This window comes from Pseudorasbora parva, chromosome 15, assembly GCF_024679245.1.
Source record: "Pseudorasbora parva isolate DD20220531a chromosome 15, ASM2467924v1, whole genome shotgun sequence".
In the NCBI taxonomy this organism is placed as follows: Eukaryota; Metazoa; Chordata; class Actinopteri; order Cypriniformes; family Gobionidae; genus Pseudorasbora; species Pseudorasbora parva.
In genome coordinates, this window is record NC_090186.1 from 19,317,144 (window position 1) to 19,333,223 (window position 16,080).

The 16,080-nt window shown below is 38.6% G+C and overlaps 1 protein-coding gene across 1 annotated transcript in view; it reads left to right on the forward strand.

Annotated features, from left to right (window-relative positions):
* Nucleotides 1-16,080, forward strand: part of LOC137041243 (exostosin-1) — a 448,506-nt gene that overhangs the window by 424,696 nt on the left and 7,730 nt on the right. The window contains exon 10 of the mRNA XM_067417291.1: nucleotides 8,633-8,793. Within this exon, the coding sequence (XP_067273392.1) occupies nucleotides 8,633-8,793 (161 nt within the window). The remainder of the gene's footprint in view (nucleotides 1-8,632; nucleotides 8,794-16,080) is intronic.

Sequence of the window (16,080 nt, forward strand, 5' to 3'; positions counted from 1 at the left end):
CACTGTGTTCAAACTTTTCTTTTTTGCTAGAAACACGGGAGATTTCATATTTGCCTCTTTTAAAGTTTAGAAGAGACCTCAACAACATCACATACTGTGCTCAGATTTTTCTTCTAATCTAAAAACCCCTGTGGTCTCATGTTTGTCTCCTCCAAAGTGCCAGACAAGATCTCAACATCACACACCGGCTCAGATTTTTCTCAGCTAGAGGAGCTCTTACATTTACCTATTTTAAAGTTTAGAAGAGACTGCAACAACTTTAGCACCAAGTGAAAGTACTTGAAAGGTACAAAAGTAAAAAGAGAATAAAAAATCTCGAGTGCAGACAGGACAGAGTTCTGGAGCGATTTCACAGTATTGTATGATCTGACTGTAACCACATACATGGATATGATAAAATGATGCGTGGAAAAGAGTTTCATTCATACTTTGGGTGCGTTTACATGCACACCAGTAAGCTGATAACTCCAAAAAATCAGCTTATTGAAATAACCAGTTTTCCCCGTTTACATGCAAACCAGTAAACGGACAACGCAAGTAAACTGCGTTTACATGACTTTATTTATAAACCGGGTTATTCCTTGTAGTGACAGCAAAAATAATAATGTTCATATATCTGACTCTGAGTTTTTCAAATGTTACGTCAGTTGTGATGTTAAATAAAGCGTGCACCGTGTCAGCGGGAGATTTACGCCTCATATATCCCTTATGCAGTGTTTTGACTGAACCTCTTCTAGGCTACTTCTGCTGCATTAGAAAAGAGAACACCTCTTTACAATTTTCTGGGTCTTAAACGAGTCTGCGTTTGTGATTATGCCCTTATTTCATGCAAACGCTAGCTCGCTCTGTCTGGATGCATTTAAATCTGCTCTAAGTGTGCGTTTTTGTCACCTATCACACATGCACACTTCAATAAGCCGACAGAAAGCAGGTGAATGCGTTTACATGCAGCGCGAAATCGAGGTTAGTGGCAAAAAACTACCTGTTCCGCCCGGTTTATTCTTATGCCGTTTATGACCTTACTCCAATAAAAGAAAACGGGTTACAGCGTGACCCGGGTTACAACATGACCATGTTCATTGTCGGCTTATTTGGCATAATCAGCTTAAGAACGTGCATGTAAACGCCCCCATTGATAGTTTGTGTTGTTAATTATATGATGCAGTGAGCAGTTTAGCGTTGCTGCAGTTCATATTACAGTTTCCCCTGCATTATGTTGATTATTAGGAACAAGAAAATGTATTATTTGTCAAATTCGAATGACATTTTAGTCATTTTTATGAGTGAGTTGAATTTGTTTATAGATTGATCGTTTATTTAATTCATGATTAAATGCACTTAGCACTGCTGTGGTTCATACAACAACCCTCTCCTACAGCAGAATGTCACTTTTAATTACTTTAAACATAATTCCTAGTCAAATTAGAATTATATCTTAGATTTATATATCATTTGTGATTGTGTTTTCTAAAGAAATGGTCAGACGTGCAGTCTACCAATAAGTCAAGTCAAGTCAACTTTATTTATATAGCGCTTTTACAATGACGACTGATTCAAAGCAGGTTCACAGTGTCAAACAGAAAAATATTGCAACAAAATTTAATACGGCTGTACAGTCCTTCTGGAGAAAACGGTGGTGTTATCAGCTAATTTCAATTTATCATATAGCGACAATGTGGGCAGATCAGTAAGTTTATACAGTTAATTTAGTAATTAATTTTATTTGGATATTTAGGCTAATTAAAAATTTTGATCGAAATTGTATTGTCCCCAACTGAGCAAGCCAATGCCAAAGGTGACAGTGAAAGGAACCAAAACTCCATCAGGGCATGATGGAGAAAAATAAACCTTGGGAGAAACCAGACTCAGTTGGGGTGCTAGTTCTCCTCAGGCCTATTAACAAACAGTGTATAATTATTATTCTGGCAACCGTCAGAAATCATATTAGATCTGAATATGTGTACATTTCAGGTATCACGCAAGAGACGTGTTTATTGAGGATGACGTGCCGATAAAGGCAAATTCAGAGGAGACACCAATTGACACGGTCTCGGCAGACACTCCAGGGATGCGATGCATTGGTCATGTCTAGGCGCAGGTCCAGCATCTAATTTGGATACGGCCCGGATCCGGCCGACTGCAGTAAACCTCGGGATAAAGAGAGAGACAAACATTAGCGTAGATGCCACCCTTTTTATGATGTAACAAGTACATCAAGTGTTATGGGAAGGGTTCCCGGTTCCGGCTGACCTATCAGTCAATTGATTTGAATAATTACATTTACATTTATGCATTTGGCAGACGCTTTTATCCAAAGCGACTTACATTGCATTCAAGGTACACATTGTAAATTTTTTTCAGTTCTTGATTTCCCTGGGAATCGATCTCATGACCTTGGCATTGCTAGCGCCATGCTCTACTGTTTGAGCTATAGGAAAGCTATAATATAGGAAAGAATATAGGAAAGAATAATATAAGTTAAAAAAAATTGAGTATGCTATAATGAGATGCGTTTTTAATCTAGATTTAACTGACAGAGTGTGTCTGCTTTCCGAACAATGCTAGGAAGACTGCTCCAGAGTTTAGGTGCTAAATAGCAAAAAAGGATCGACCACCTGCAGTTGATTTTGATATTCTAGGTATTATCAACTGGCCAAAGTTTTGAGACCGCAATAGACGTGATGGAGTATAATGTGTTAAGAGCTCGCTTAAGTACTGGGGAGCTAAACATTTAGTTCTTTGTAGGTTATAAGTAAGATTTTAAAAGGTAAATAACAGAGTGACAACATAGGAACGCCCACAAGCATCTCACAGTACAGAGAGCGACATACAGTGAAAAAGTCGCTGGCGGTGTGAACGGCGCTTTAGCCTTGTGGGCAGCACATCGACATTGAAACACAGCTGCGCCTCAGACAGCACAAGTCTGAGTGCCAGCTCCTGGTCCATTCTCGCCTCTCCCATTGTTTCCTGTCTCTCCTCCTACTGTCCTGTCCATTAAAGGTGATAAACCCCAATGTCATAAAAAGACTAAGAGTAACCACTGCAAAACAATAAAGACATCACCCCTTGTTTTACACAGCCTATTCTTATTTTGGAATCCTTTCTCTCAGAACTTTCTCATGTCTCATCTGTCTACTGTTATGCCTCCTAAGCAATTTTAAGAGAGACCTTTGAGATGCTGTTGAAAATATTGATGATACTACGATTGATACTAAAATTAGATATATTTGTGAAACACAATTAAGTCTTCTGAGCTTAAAAAGAGCAACAAAATATTCCTTTAATGGAGTCTTGAAAGAGACTGCAGCAAGGCAATAAAGAGATGCTCTATGTTTCTACTTTCTTGTTTTTTTTAAAACTCTTTTTCTCTCAAATATTTCTCGCCTCATTTGTATCTATTTGTATTTCTCCTAAGGGATTTTAGGAGAAACATCTGAAATGATGTTGATGGTAAATTGAGAGATATATGAGAATCACAACTAAGTCTCCTGAGCTTAGGGAAATTAATCCTTTTTCCAGTGTGATGAATGAACTATGTTGAATCTTTGTAACTTAATTTTATTTTTAAACTTCTAATAGTACAAAAATTGGTCTAATAGAAAACTGAAAAAACAGACAGTGTTCAGCATTTAATGCACTGTATTCAATATGTTGTAAGGTATTATTCCATTTCAGACATAGCCATAATTATTTCAAGTGTCTCAAGCGCTGAGAATTCAGATGGTCAGATAGCTTCTAATTTCTCAAGTTTATTACATGTGGCGAAGCTCAGTGTGTGTTTGAAACCTGCTATTCATAATTCATCATACTGATGTTTTATTAACTGCAGCTAGTACATCTTTACCTCTGCCTGGCCAGAATATCCACTTAACTTTTATAGCGGTACAAGATTACAGAACCCGTATTACAAAAGTTTAATGAGTCTCGGTTTCAGTGAGGGAGCTCTTGTGGCTTTAAACAAATCCAGCAACATTTGGAGAGAAGCTTCTACTCATTTCTCACAGTAATCTGCCCCAGTAATTGCCCTTTGAGCATTTGAGAGGGTTTTAATTGAAAAGTGCTGAGAATGTGAGAATATGGCATATTTAGTAGCAGTAGCAGTTTCATTTTTTTAAGACTGTGCAGCACTATGGCTCCACAGAATTGATAATTGCATTGTTTCGACTCATTAACTGGCTTATTAAAATGGGAAATGTAATATAAGGGTTGAGTTTTTCTTGTGCGGCAAGCATCATTAGACTGTAGGTACATGTGTGGCATAACAGCGGCACAGCAGAACCCATGGGTTATGATGTCTGTGCTGCAGTTAATGGCCTGAAGAATTGACCAGAAAGGGTAATAATTGTTTTAGTACGATGACAGGGTAATATAAATTACAGCATTAATCTAGTTTTTGTGCATATTTCCTCAGGTAAATTCGTGTCTTCATCTATTGTGTATTCCCATTTTGTCTTTATTGCACATCTGACTGTATGAATGTACGCTTGCCACGGATGTTAGCATTCCCATTCATCTCAATGGAAGTTACTTGGCAGGTGCAGAATCCCCAATTTTGCCTCTGGGACATGTTTGGGCAGTGTTTTTTAATTTTTTAATTTTAAATTTTTATCTGAGCCACAAATTCAATGTGACTTACTCCTAATCATTCACTCCACCCCTTTCATACATTTGATTACAAACATTCGGATCTGACTCCATCCAATCAACAACCGATGGATTGAACCATCCCCCAACCTAATTAATTAATTATAATTTATTTTAAAAAAAAATATTTATTTATTTATTTATTTATTTATTTATTTATTTATTTATTTATTTATTTATTTATTTATTTATTTATTTATTTATGTATTTGTGTTTCACTTGGCTGTACGTCACAATATGGAAGAAAAGATCCGTTCCACCTTCTGTTTCATCACGACTTCAATTAAATCATTAATTTAGCTTAGAATGCTAGTTTTGTAGTCTAAAAAGTACAACATGTTCCAATTTTGCTATGTTTATGTACCTTCTAAACCCTGCAAAATACATAATTTTATATATAAGTATGCAAATTTAGATGCAGCTGTGGAGACTAACCATTCAAGTTTTGTTGCATCATGTCACCAGCTGGTATTGTAGACAGTATTTTATTCTTACATATCATTGTAAATTCAGCATTTTACCACAACGCCCCATCACATTTTAGAGGCCGCAAACTGCCTAGCGTTGCAATCACATTTATTGCTGCTCAGGCAAAATCAAATAATTTCAATAGGAAAACATGCATTTGGGAATTTAGTGTGAGAGATTTTGCTTCGGGTTCACAAATTTGCCACATTTACCAACAGAAATCTACGGAGCCTCGCACATGACATGCAGGGAAAAAAACGATTCATTTTGTATTGCAAACCCCTTTTGACCATATTGAGGTGGGATACGGGTAAAGTTTGGGACAGGGTGAGTGGTATGGGAAGAGATAGGTGTAAGGCAAGTGTCAACAGTGTAAGTCAATTCAAGTTATATTTTTACAATGCGATTGTTTCAAAGCAGCTTCACAGTGTTCACAAAATAATGCAACAGAATTTGATTCGGCAGCCGCTCTGGAGAAAACGGTGATGTTATCCAGCTCATTTCAGTTATCATATAGTGACAATGCAGGCAGAACAGTAATATATAGTTAAACAATTATTTGAATATTTAGTTGAAAATGAAGTGTCGCCAGCTAAGCAAGCCAACAGTGGCAAGGAACCAAAACTCCATCCGGTGGCATAATGGAGAAAAAAACCTTGAGAGAAACCAGACTCAGTCAGAGTGCCAGTTCTCCTCTGGCCATCATGCCGTGACGGTTAGGCAATTATTAGATCTGAATTTAATTTTAGAAATTAATTACAGATGTAATAACATGCAGGTATGTAAGTACAATTTAAAAACATGTATGTACACAATAAGTGCATTGTATCAAACTATTCATTAATATGTTAGCACATGGTAGTTAAAGGGTTAGTTCACCCAAAAGTGCAATTTATGTCATTAATGACTCACCCTATGTCATTCCACATCGTAAGACTTCTGTTCATCTTCAGAACACAGTTTAAGATATTTTATATTTAGTGAGAGAGATTCTGTCTCTCCATTGAAAACGTATGCACAGTATACTGTCCCTTTCCAGAAGGACCAGAAAGGTAATAAAAACTAGGGGTGTGCATTGGCACTGCCTTCACGATTCGATTCGATTACGATTCACCAGGTAACGATTCGATTCAATTCGATTCTACGATGCATTGTGATGCATCAAAATTCTACTGCACACAAAGCAAATTTTTCATCAGTCATGAGGCAATACAAGCAGATATTAAACAACAGATTGTATTGGCTGCTATGTGTCTCCTGTATCTTTGACATAAAAGTTATTAAATAAAATAAAATGTAATTAAATAAAAAAAAAAAAAAAAATGCAATTACCCCTTAAATGCATGACTGTTTCACCAAACATTCTTACATATTCAAGTCGTTAGCGACCCAGATCTATATTTAACATGGATAGACCTCTACCTGTCGTGATAATATATAAAACTCCTGATTTTAGAGTAACAGCTACAGAAGGATAAAATAAAACCTATTTCGTTACCTTTTGGAGCTTGGAAGGATTCAGTTTGAGCAGATGTTTAATACCATCATCATCTGTCCTCGTCAGAGCTCGTTTTTCTAGAGACTCATATTCGCGATCTCCAGCATATTCTCCAAACTCATTTTCAATGTTTTCAAAATCAATATTTTGATCACTGACAGCTTCTTGACCACATCCATCATCAAGAGACAGTGACACTAACATATGATTGTGTTTAGTACTTGCTCTCTGAAGTAAATCACTAACCCATTTCAAATTTTGCAGATTATAATTATTGTTTCGTTTTCTGTCAGAGGTAACTATGAGTGAAACGTCACTTCATCATTGGGTATCAGACATTGCCACCTTGTGGAATAAAGGGGAATTGCACATAATCGATTATGGCACTTTGCCGCATCGATGCTGAATCGTTCATGCCCCGCATCGCGATGCATCGCCGAATCGATTATTGTTGACACCCCTAATAAAAACATCATCAAAGTAGTCCATATGTGACATCTGTGGGTTAGTTGGAATCTCTTGAAGCATTGAAAATACATTTGGTCCCAAAATAACAAAAACCACGACTCTATTCAGCATTGTCTTCTCTTCCATGTTTGTTTTCAATCCTCAAATAAAGATTAGAATGGTTATGAATCAGTGGATTGATTCATGATTCGGATCGTGTGTCAAACTGCCAAACTGCTGAAATCACGTGACACTGACGATCCGAATCATGAAGTGATACACTGACTCATGACCGTTCGAATCTTTGTTTGAGGATTGAAAACAAACCCAGAAGAGAAGACAATGCTGAATAAAGTCGTAGTTTTTGTTTTTTTGGGACCAAAATGTATTTTCGATGCTTCGAGAGATTCTAATTAACTAACTGATGTCACATATGGACTATTTTGATGATGTTTTTATTAGCTTTCTGGTCCTTCTGGAAAGGGAGAGTATACTGTGCATACACTTTCATTGGAGAGACAGAATCTCTCAGACTAAATATAAAATATCTTAAACTGTATTCCGAAACTGTGTTCTTACGGGTGTGGAACAACATTAGTCATTAATGACATAAATTTCATTTTTAGGTGAACTAACTCTAATATGAAGTGGGTCCACAATTTGTAACTCTTAACTTGTTTCCCCCACATCATGTATGGTTTGGTTAGAAAGTGACCTGTGTGAGTGATCCTTAATGTATCACTTAAGTATTGACCTTTTTTGCCCTAAGTTTTTGGCAAAAATTTCACACAAAAAATTGTTTTAGACGATTATTGACAGTCATGATAATAGAGTGTCGTTCTTCTTGGACCAAGCAGCCATGATTCCACTTGCCATTCATCTTTCCCACTCGCTCAGATCCATAATCAAGGTCTGGTGCACATAATGAATGCAGAACATTTCTGTGTGTCACCCACAATGCTTTGCTGGAATGATGTGCCTTAAAGCCGTAATTCCTTAAGGCCACGTTATTTGCATGATGTCATAAATCTGGCTCAGAGTCCAGGACCAACGCAGCGATTAATCTAATGTAACATTAAGGGGGACGTTTGAAACCTTTTCCTCTGATTTGAGGGTTCATTTTTTAATATGTGCGCACACTGACTTTGACAGAGCAAGAACGGCTCTCATCCCCTGCATGCAGACAAGTCAGTTGTGTTGACGTTGAAGCATGTCTGAAGGCATTCGAAAATCCTAGGCTATAAATAAAGAGCTGAGTTAAAAAAAGGGTTGTTCTCTTTTAACTCTCATTGGCTCGTTTGATCATTTATCTCACTGGAAGTGAGCCCATGTCAGTTCTTTTAACAGACTATCAAGAGAGCTAATGTTGCTTTTGTTAATTCTACTTCTTTAATCTCCTCTGATGAGTTTCTTAAGCAATGTGTTCACTTTGGTTTTATCTTAAGTCTGAAGAGATAATGGAAAGGAACACTATGTCTTAAAGGAATAGTTCAACTAAAAATGAAACTTCTTTATTTACTTTATATTATTTCAGAACTGAACTAAATTTTGCACTTTTGTCTTCTCTGTTTGCAGGCGGATTTTGCCTTCATTGTATGGCAAAGTTTTCCGGATCGGATTGTAGGCTACCCAGCACGCAGCCATTACTGGGACAATGGGAAGGGGAGGTGGGGTTATACTTCTAAATGGACCAACGAATACTCCATGGTGCTCACAGGAGCTGCGTTCTACCACAGGTAATCTCTAGAGAACACAATCCAACACAGACAAAACTGACCTAAAGATGTAATTGTTTCTGTTCTATTTTGCAACATTTACTATATAATGTAGTTGGGTTTAAAGTTGTTATTATTCTCTCCCTTTGTAAAACATAGATCTGAACTTATAGTAAATGGCTGTAGCTTTGTTTCTTTTTAAAGAAGACACTCAGCAGAAGGGAATCCCTTTTAGAAAATTAAAATGTACAAATATTTTAGAAGATTAAGTTTACTGTGAAGCAAATGTTGTTATTATTATTATTATTATTATTATTATTATTATTATTATTATTATTATTATTATTATTATTACTACTACTATTATTATTTTCATTAGGTGAATTTACGATCTTTTTTTATTCCAAGTAGCTTCCCCACCATTGATAAGCACCGGCTGTGATTGCTTAAAAAGTGCTTGGGAAGTGGTTGAATTTAACAGTATTATTGATTTTAAATTAAATACTTTCAAACAGTACAATTGCAGTAAAGCCACCGTTTTACCATCTCCAACATTCACGTATGGTTTTTGCACTTTACCCGTTAATGGCAGCAGCACAGAAATTTCAAATTGTTTGTGAATCCCTCTGCTTATTAAATGGATGAATAATGAATGTATGAATATATCCACATAAAATAAAATCGTATGATTTCAAGGGCTAATCAATAGTTATGTTGGTCAGTGTTGCAAGGGAGGACGGAATAAAAGAAAGAAATACATTTATAAAAATAAAAATATTGCAATGAAATGTTATTTGTTCCAGTTGTCTCTGAGACCCAAGCACAGCTGTGGATTAAAGTGTGTGTCATCTGAAAATATCCGGAGTCAGTTTGCCATAGCTAATACAACCTGATTAGCTGAGTTTACTAATCCTTTACAAAAATAAGCAAAATCCTTTTTTAATCTGCTTTCTTGCTTATCTTCTTCACAGGGCATTACATACACAATAACCAAAACAGTAACTTGCATATTCATCTATTGGTAAAGATAGAGCCGGGTTTGACTTAAAGCTACACTGTGTGATATTTTCCCCCATCTAGTGGTGAAAAGGTATATGACCATCCAGTGAATAATAGTTTCTGTTCCTCTCAATTTCGATTTCGTTTCAACTCCTACGGTGGCCGATTTAGTCATGGCTTCCAGTTCGACCTCTTCGGTGAATGTTGCTTCAAGTGATAAGGTTACTTTTGAAAACTATTATAATTTGCAGTTATTTAATTTGTCAAATGATCTATGATCAAATTAATCTATGTAAAATGAATAATAGTTTTACGTTTTCGTTATTTTTTTGCATTTCATTGCTAACATCAGCTATCAGGTTCCCAGACGAATGCAAGTTAATCTTAGTAAACTTTTATCAGTGCTATCATTATTCTGTATATTGTACGACATCACTAGCGTAAGGCAAACAAATTATAATGCAATTAAAATATTAATCTCATGTTATCCGTCATAGACCACGGATTTATGTTATAAGGTAAACAATACTTTTTCATCATTGACGCGAAGAAAACTATCCTGTCGTTCTAGTGTTATTCCCAGCACACCATGATATAATTAGCCAAGCAACAATAAAACTTCCAATATACACAAATAGGCTGAATTAATATTACCTGTCGAGAAGAAAGCAGGCAACGTCGGCGATGTCAAGTGCTATGTATGAAATGCTCTTTAATGACGTACGTTCTCAGTCGACAGTCTAAGCAATCGCTCCGCTCTTCTCCACTATGGTAACCCAGTATAATTTAAATGGTTTTAATTATTCCAACATAATTAAACATTAAACACTATTAAACAATCTAAAGTCTCCCCCTTATAATTTTGCCCAAAAAAACACATAAAACATCACTTAAGTTCAACAATTTTACTCTTCTCATCAAGTCCCAACCAAAGCATGCTGGGAAATACAGTTTCAGCAAAAAAATCATGTTCGAGTTCTTGATTGGTTTACATTAATCCCAAATAATGTAATCTAGTAGATTGCACATTTAAGAGAATGACATTAATCGAAGGCAAAGAAATCACGTTTTGAGGAGAAACACAATATTGTTGCATAGATCGCAAATAATAATATTATGTAAATTGGACAATGTTTTTTTAATTTTTTTTAGTGCATGTTAATTGAAAATGCATATTTTTCTCTCCATTTTGGCCTTCTGTCTACTCTGAGACCACATTTTAAGTCAACAAAAAACTTAGCTTTTTGAAAACGCTCTCCAAAGCAGATACATTTAAAAAACGCTGTCTTCACGTCGTAGTGTGGACTGTGAAGATGGAGGTATTTGAAACCGATGACGCATGTTCATATTGTATCATATTGTACCAATAGATAGCCATGCATGTTTATATCACTATTGTGCCGGTTGTGCTATTCACTTTCACACAGTTTCTAAAATATGTGACTTTGCACACTTCATATCTCAGTCCTGCAAGGATGACAGAAATGTACTCACATGTGCTGACCTTTGGGAAAGCATGAAAACAAAATGCATTTGTGTTTTAGACCAAACATAATGGTTGACCAAGTGCGACCTGGATGCATCAGTGAATGGTGTGATATTTTACTAAATAAAATGATCCTGCCAGAAAAAATGTGTGATAACTTTATGTCTGTATCATCTCAGTGAGCTTTTATGAGGTTTACGCATAGACCAGTTAGTTGAATTTGCCGTTTACTGAGGGATGAGATCATTCAGTGTGGATGAGAAACTTTTGGAAAGCATGTAAAAAAAGCTACAGTACCATATGACTTCCGAAGGCTTGAAATATGTAGTGCAGGCCTAATGGTATGTTATGATACATGTGTTTTTCGAGCTTGACAATCCCCCAGTCACAGAAGGTCCTGACCATGAAGAAAGTGTTGATCTATTCTCTTATTATATATTCATCCTCCTTTTCATGTGTAATGGCACCTCACTTCTCAGCGAGCTATATGTAGAAGGAAAAATGTCCAAACAGTCACACGTGCCGTTAACACATGCCTCTGAACCTGTGACGTGCACTTATGAAATTGAATTTATAAAAAGAATTGTAGCTGGACCATCATTCAGAGTCTTGAAGACTGAATTCCCTTTAAAGAAACCACAAAAAGCTTTTATATAATAGCCTGATAATAATAATTTTGAAAGATTTGTTTCTTTAGCTTCTTAAATTTTACTCTGAAATACAAGTTATATACCAATAATCATCAAGCTACACATACAGCTAGATTGAGAAAAGTCGTTTCTCAAATATCTAGCACATAAATATTTAGTTACCTCTCTCTAGTGATGTCTAGTCTTTTAGTCTTTTTTAGGACCTAAAAGACTAGACATCACTAGAGAATAAAGAATATGGAAGATATATATAATTTGGTATAAGAAACATTGTTTTTGGAATTACAAAATTACTTGTGGTTAATTTATATATCAACACTCCCAGTTTCTATTAATAGAAAGAAGGAAAACAAGCAGCTTTGTTATAATTACAGCAGAAATACCCAATTTTTTTTCTTTAAAAAAGAACCGTTTTCAACTATACCATAAATAAACTGTATTCATTAAACAACAAATCCATACAGAAACGCTGTAGTAACCACCTACAACAACTTAATAGCAGAAAGGCAAGAATCTAAAAAAAACACTCAGAGTACCTTTGTATTCGCTTAGAAACACTGCAGCAACTATCCACCACACCCTAGCAACCGAAAGGCAACACTCTAAAAACACATAGAGCACCTTAGCAACCACACAGAAACACCTTGGATACCATCCACATCACTCTAGCAACAGTATAAGTATGTGAATTGGGACGCACTTTTACAGCACCTTCATCATCAATCATTTAGAAAAACTGTAGCAAACACAACACCTTAGCAACAGCATACCAGAAGTCTAAAAACACCAAAAGAACCTTAGCAATCGCATAGAAACACTGTAGCAACAATCCACAACACCCTAGCAACAGCATAGCAACAGTGTAAAATACTCAGAGCACCTTAAAAATCGCATAGAAACACTTGTGTAAACTCAACACCTTAGCAACAGCCTAAAAACACCAAGAGCACCTTAGCAATCGCACAGAATCACTGTAATAATTATCCACAACAGCATATCAACAGTATAAAAACACAACGCCCTATAGCAACAACAACACTCTAAAACTTTCAGATCATCCAGGACACCATCCATAGTAACAGTCTAAAAACACTTAGAGCACCTTAGCAATCGTACAGAAATACTGTAGTAACCATACACAACACCCTCGCAACAGCACAGCAACTCTAAAAACACTCAAAGCACCTTAGCAATCACAAAGAAACACTGCAGTAACCATACTCAACACCCTAGCAACAGTCTAAAACACTCAGAGCACCTTAGCTATGGCAGAGAACTTGTAGTGACCACAACACCCTAGCAACATAATAGGGATTCACATCTTGTTGAATCGTGAAGCACTGTTGTGGGTTCTCACTGAATTTGGACAAGAGGCTGGTATGAGGTCAGTGTCAGACGCTTGTAAAAGCTGAATGCGAGACCTGCTGAGATAGAGATCGCTCAGAGACAGGGTGATATTAAAGCAGGTAATAAATGTTCAGTCTGACAGCTTCACTGGCCATATTTTAACGATAAATGGCACAGGTGAGATGGAGTTCACAGTTTGTTTTAGCTGAAGGTCTCTGAACTCATCACTCACAACACACACACACACACACAGACCTTCAGACTGACACATCACACAGCCGACACACAGATTAACCGCTTTGCTACTGGTCAGCGAGCTGACACACCACCTGCAAAGTGACCCCAGCTTAAAGTGTGCAGTAGAAAAAGACATAAATAAACGTGTGAAGAGAGATAAGCCACCTGCAGGGCTGAGAGGAACGTTCTGACGGCTGTCTCTCAAAGAGAAGAAGAAAAAAGAGAGGGAAGGAAAGAGAATGACAGAAAAGACGTCTGCAGGCAGGATAGGAGATTCGGTTTAATAAGAACGGTGGGAGAGAGAGTAGGTGTCACTCATAGAAATTAAAACATCTGTCTTTTTGAGGTTCTCACTGCGGGGTGGCCTCGTACAGTCCCACCCAGAAGGACATTTTATTGCTCATAGGTTGCTCTTAATGGGGCACTAATTTATTTTGTCACAGATGTTTCTCCTAAAAGAGTATATGAAAAATAATTATAAGATTGCTAAAGGGATAGTATTTATTTATTCTGTGGGACATAAAAAGACATTTTGAAGAATGTTGGTAACTAAACAGTTTCAATTCCCATTGACTTTCCACTGTATGGGCAAAAAAATACATTGGAAGTCAATGGGAACCCAAATGTTTTGGTTATGAACATTTAAAATACTATGACTGTCAATATAAGATTCAAATAATTGTAATTTGGTCAGATGTAACATATTAAGGGCCTGTAATGTCCAATTTAGGGTGTTTTTCATACAACTAACGTCTCAGGTTACGTATGTAACCCTAGTTCCCTGAGGGAACGAGACGCTGCATCGAAACGCTGTGAGAACGCCTCTGCGTTAATGCGTCGTGAAGCGCCTGTAGAACCATTCCATCGGAAAAAAGATCGATCGTCGGCGTGATGACGTCATCGACCGGAAGCTATAAAACGTCCGTGAAAACAAACAGGAACTAACTTCTGATAAAGCCTGAAGTAAGTGATCACGGACACGCCGGGAGTATGGCAGAGCGACGCAGCGTCTCGTTCCCTCAGGGAACTAGGGTTACATACGTAACCTGAGACGTTCCCTTTCGGGGAACTCGAGCTGCGTCGAAACGCTGTGAGAACGCTTATACCCACATCGCCATAGGACCAAGTGTCTCGTATGTGTGAAACCGAAGCGCACACGGTTACGAGAGAACCTGTGCCCCTACTGTAGATGCCAGGTCTAGCTCGTAGAACCTGACGAAGGTAGAAGGAGACGACCATCCGGCCGCGTTACATATATCATGGAGGGAAGCCCCCGACAAAAGTGCTTTAGAAGCAGCCATACCCCTGGTAGAATGTGCCCGGACAGCCAAAGGAGATGGCTGCCCGGCAGCTTCATAAGCAAGTGAAATGGCCTCGGCCACCCACTTGCTCATCCTCTGCTTGGATACAGGAGCCCCCTTCTTAGGGGGTCCGAAGCAAACAAACAATTGTTCAGTTTTTCTCCACAGGGCAGCTCTGTGGACATAAGTATCCAGTGCCCTCACCGGACACAGCAGATTTAATCTTTCCTGGTCTGACGTCAAGAATGGAGGAGGACAGAAGGCTTGTAGAGTGATGGGGCCCCGTGGGCTCGTAGGAACCTTGGGGACATAACCCGGCCTGGGATGTAGAAATGCTTTCACCATCCCAGGCGCGAACTCTAGACATGAGGGCCCTACTGACAGGGACTGAATATCTCCTATCCTTTTAAGAGATGAAATGGCCAAAAGGAAGATAGTTTTCAGGGTGAGGAACTTATCCGAAACCTCCTCCAAAGGTTCGAACGGAGGTCCGGACAAGCCCCTCAAAACAATGGCCAAGTCCCATGCCGGGACCCTCGAGTGCATAACTGGCCTCAACCTTAATGTGCCACGAAGGAAGCGTGTAATTAGAGGGTGTCTTCCCAAAGACACTCCACTGCAAGGGACGTGGACAGCGCCCAAGGCCGCCACGTACACCTTAAGTGTGGAGGGGGTCAACCCTGCAGAGAACCTTTCCTGCAGGAACTCCAGCACTGTACCAACCGGGCAGTTAACTGGATCCCACTGGCGTTCTCTGCACCAAGCTGAGAAAAGTCTCCATTTCAAAGCGTACAGCTTCCTCGTGGACGGAGCTCTGGAGTGTAGGATGGTCTCTACGACCTCGGCCGAGAGACCCTCCTCTATGAGCCTAGCCCCCTCAGAGGCCAGGCCCACAGTTTCCACATCTCCGGGCGTGGGTGCAGGAATCTCCCGCCCGCCTGAGAGAGTAGATCCCTCCTGGTCGGAATCTCCATCGGAGAGCCTTCCAGGAGAGATATCAGGTCCGAAAACCATACTCGGGTCGGCCAGTTCGGGGCCACTAGGAGTACCTGGGCCCCGTCCCGGCGTACCCTCTCCAGAACTCCTGGAAGCAGAACAATCGGGGGGAAGGCGTACAGAGGCAGCCTCGGCCACTCCTGTACCATGGCATCCAGCCCCAGCGGAGCCGGATGGGTCAGAGAAAACCACCGCGGGCAGTGAGAGTTCTCCGCCGAAGCGAACAGGTCTATCTCTGCTTTCCCATAAACCTTCCATAGGAGCTCCACCACCTCTGGGTGGAGTCTCCATT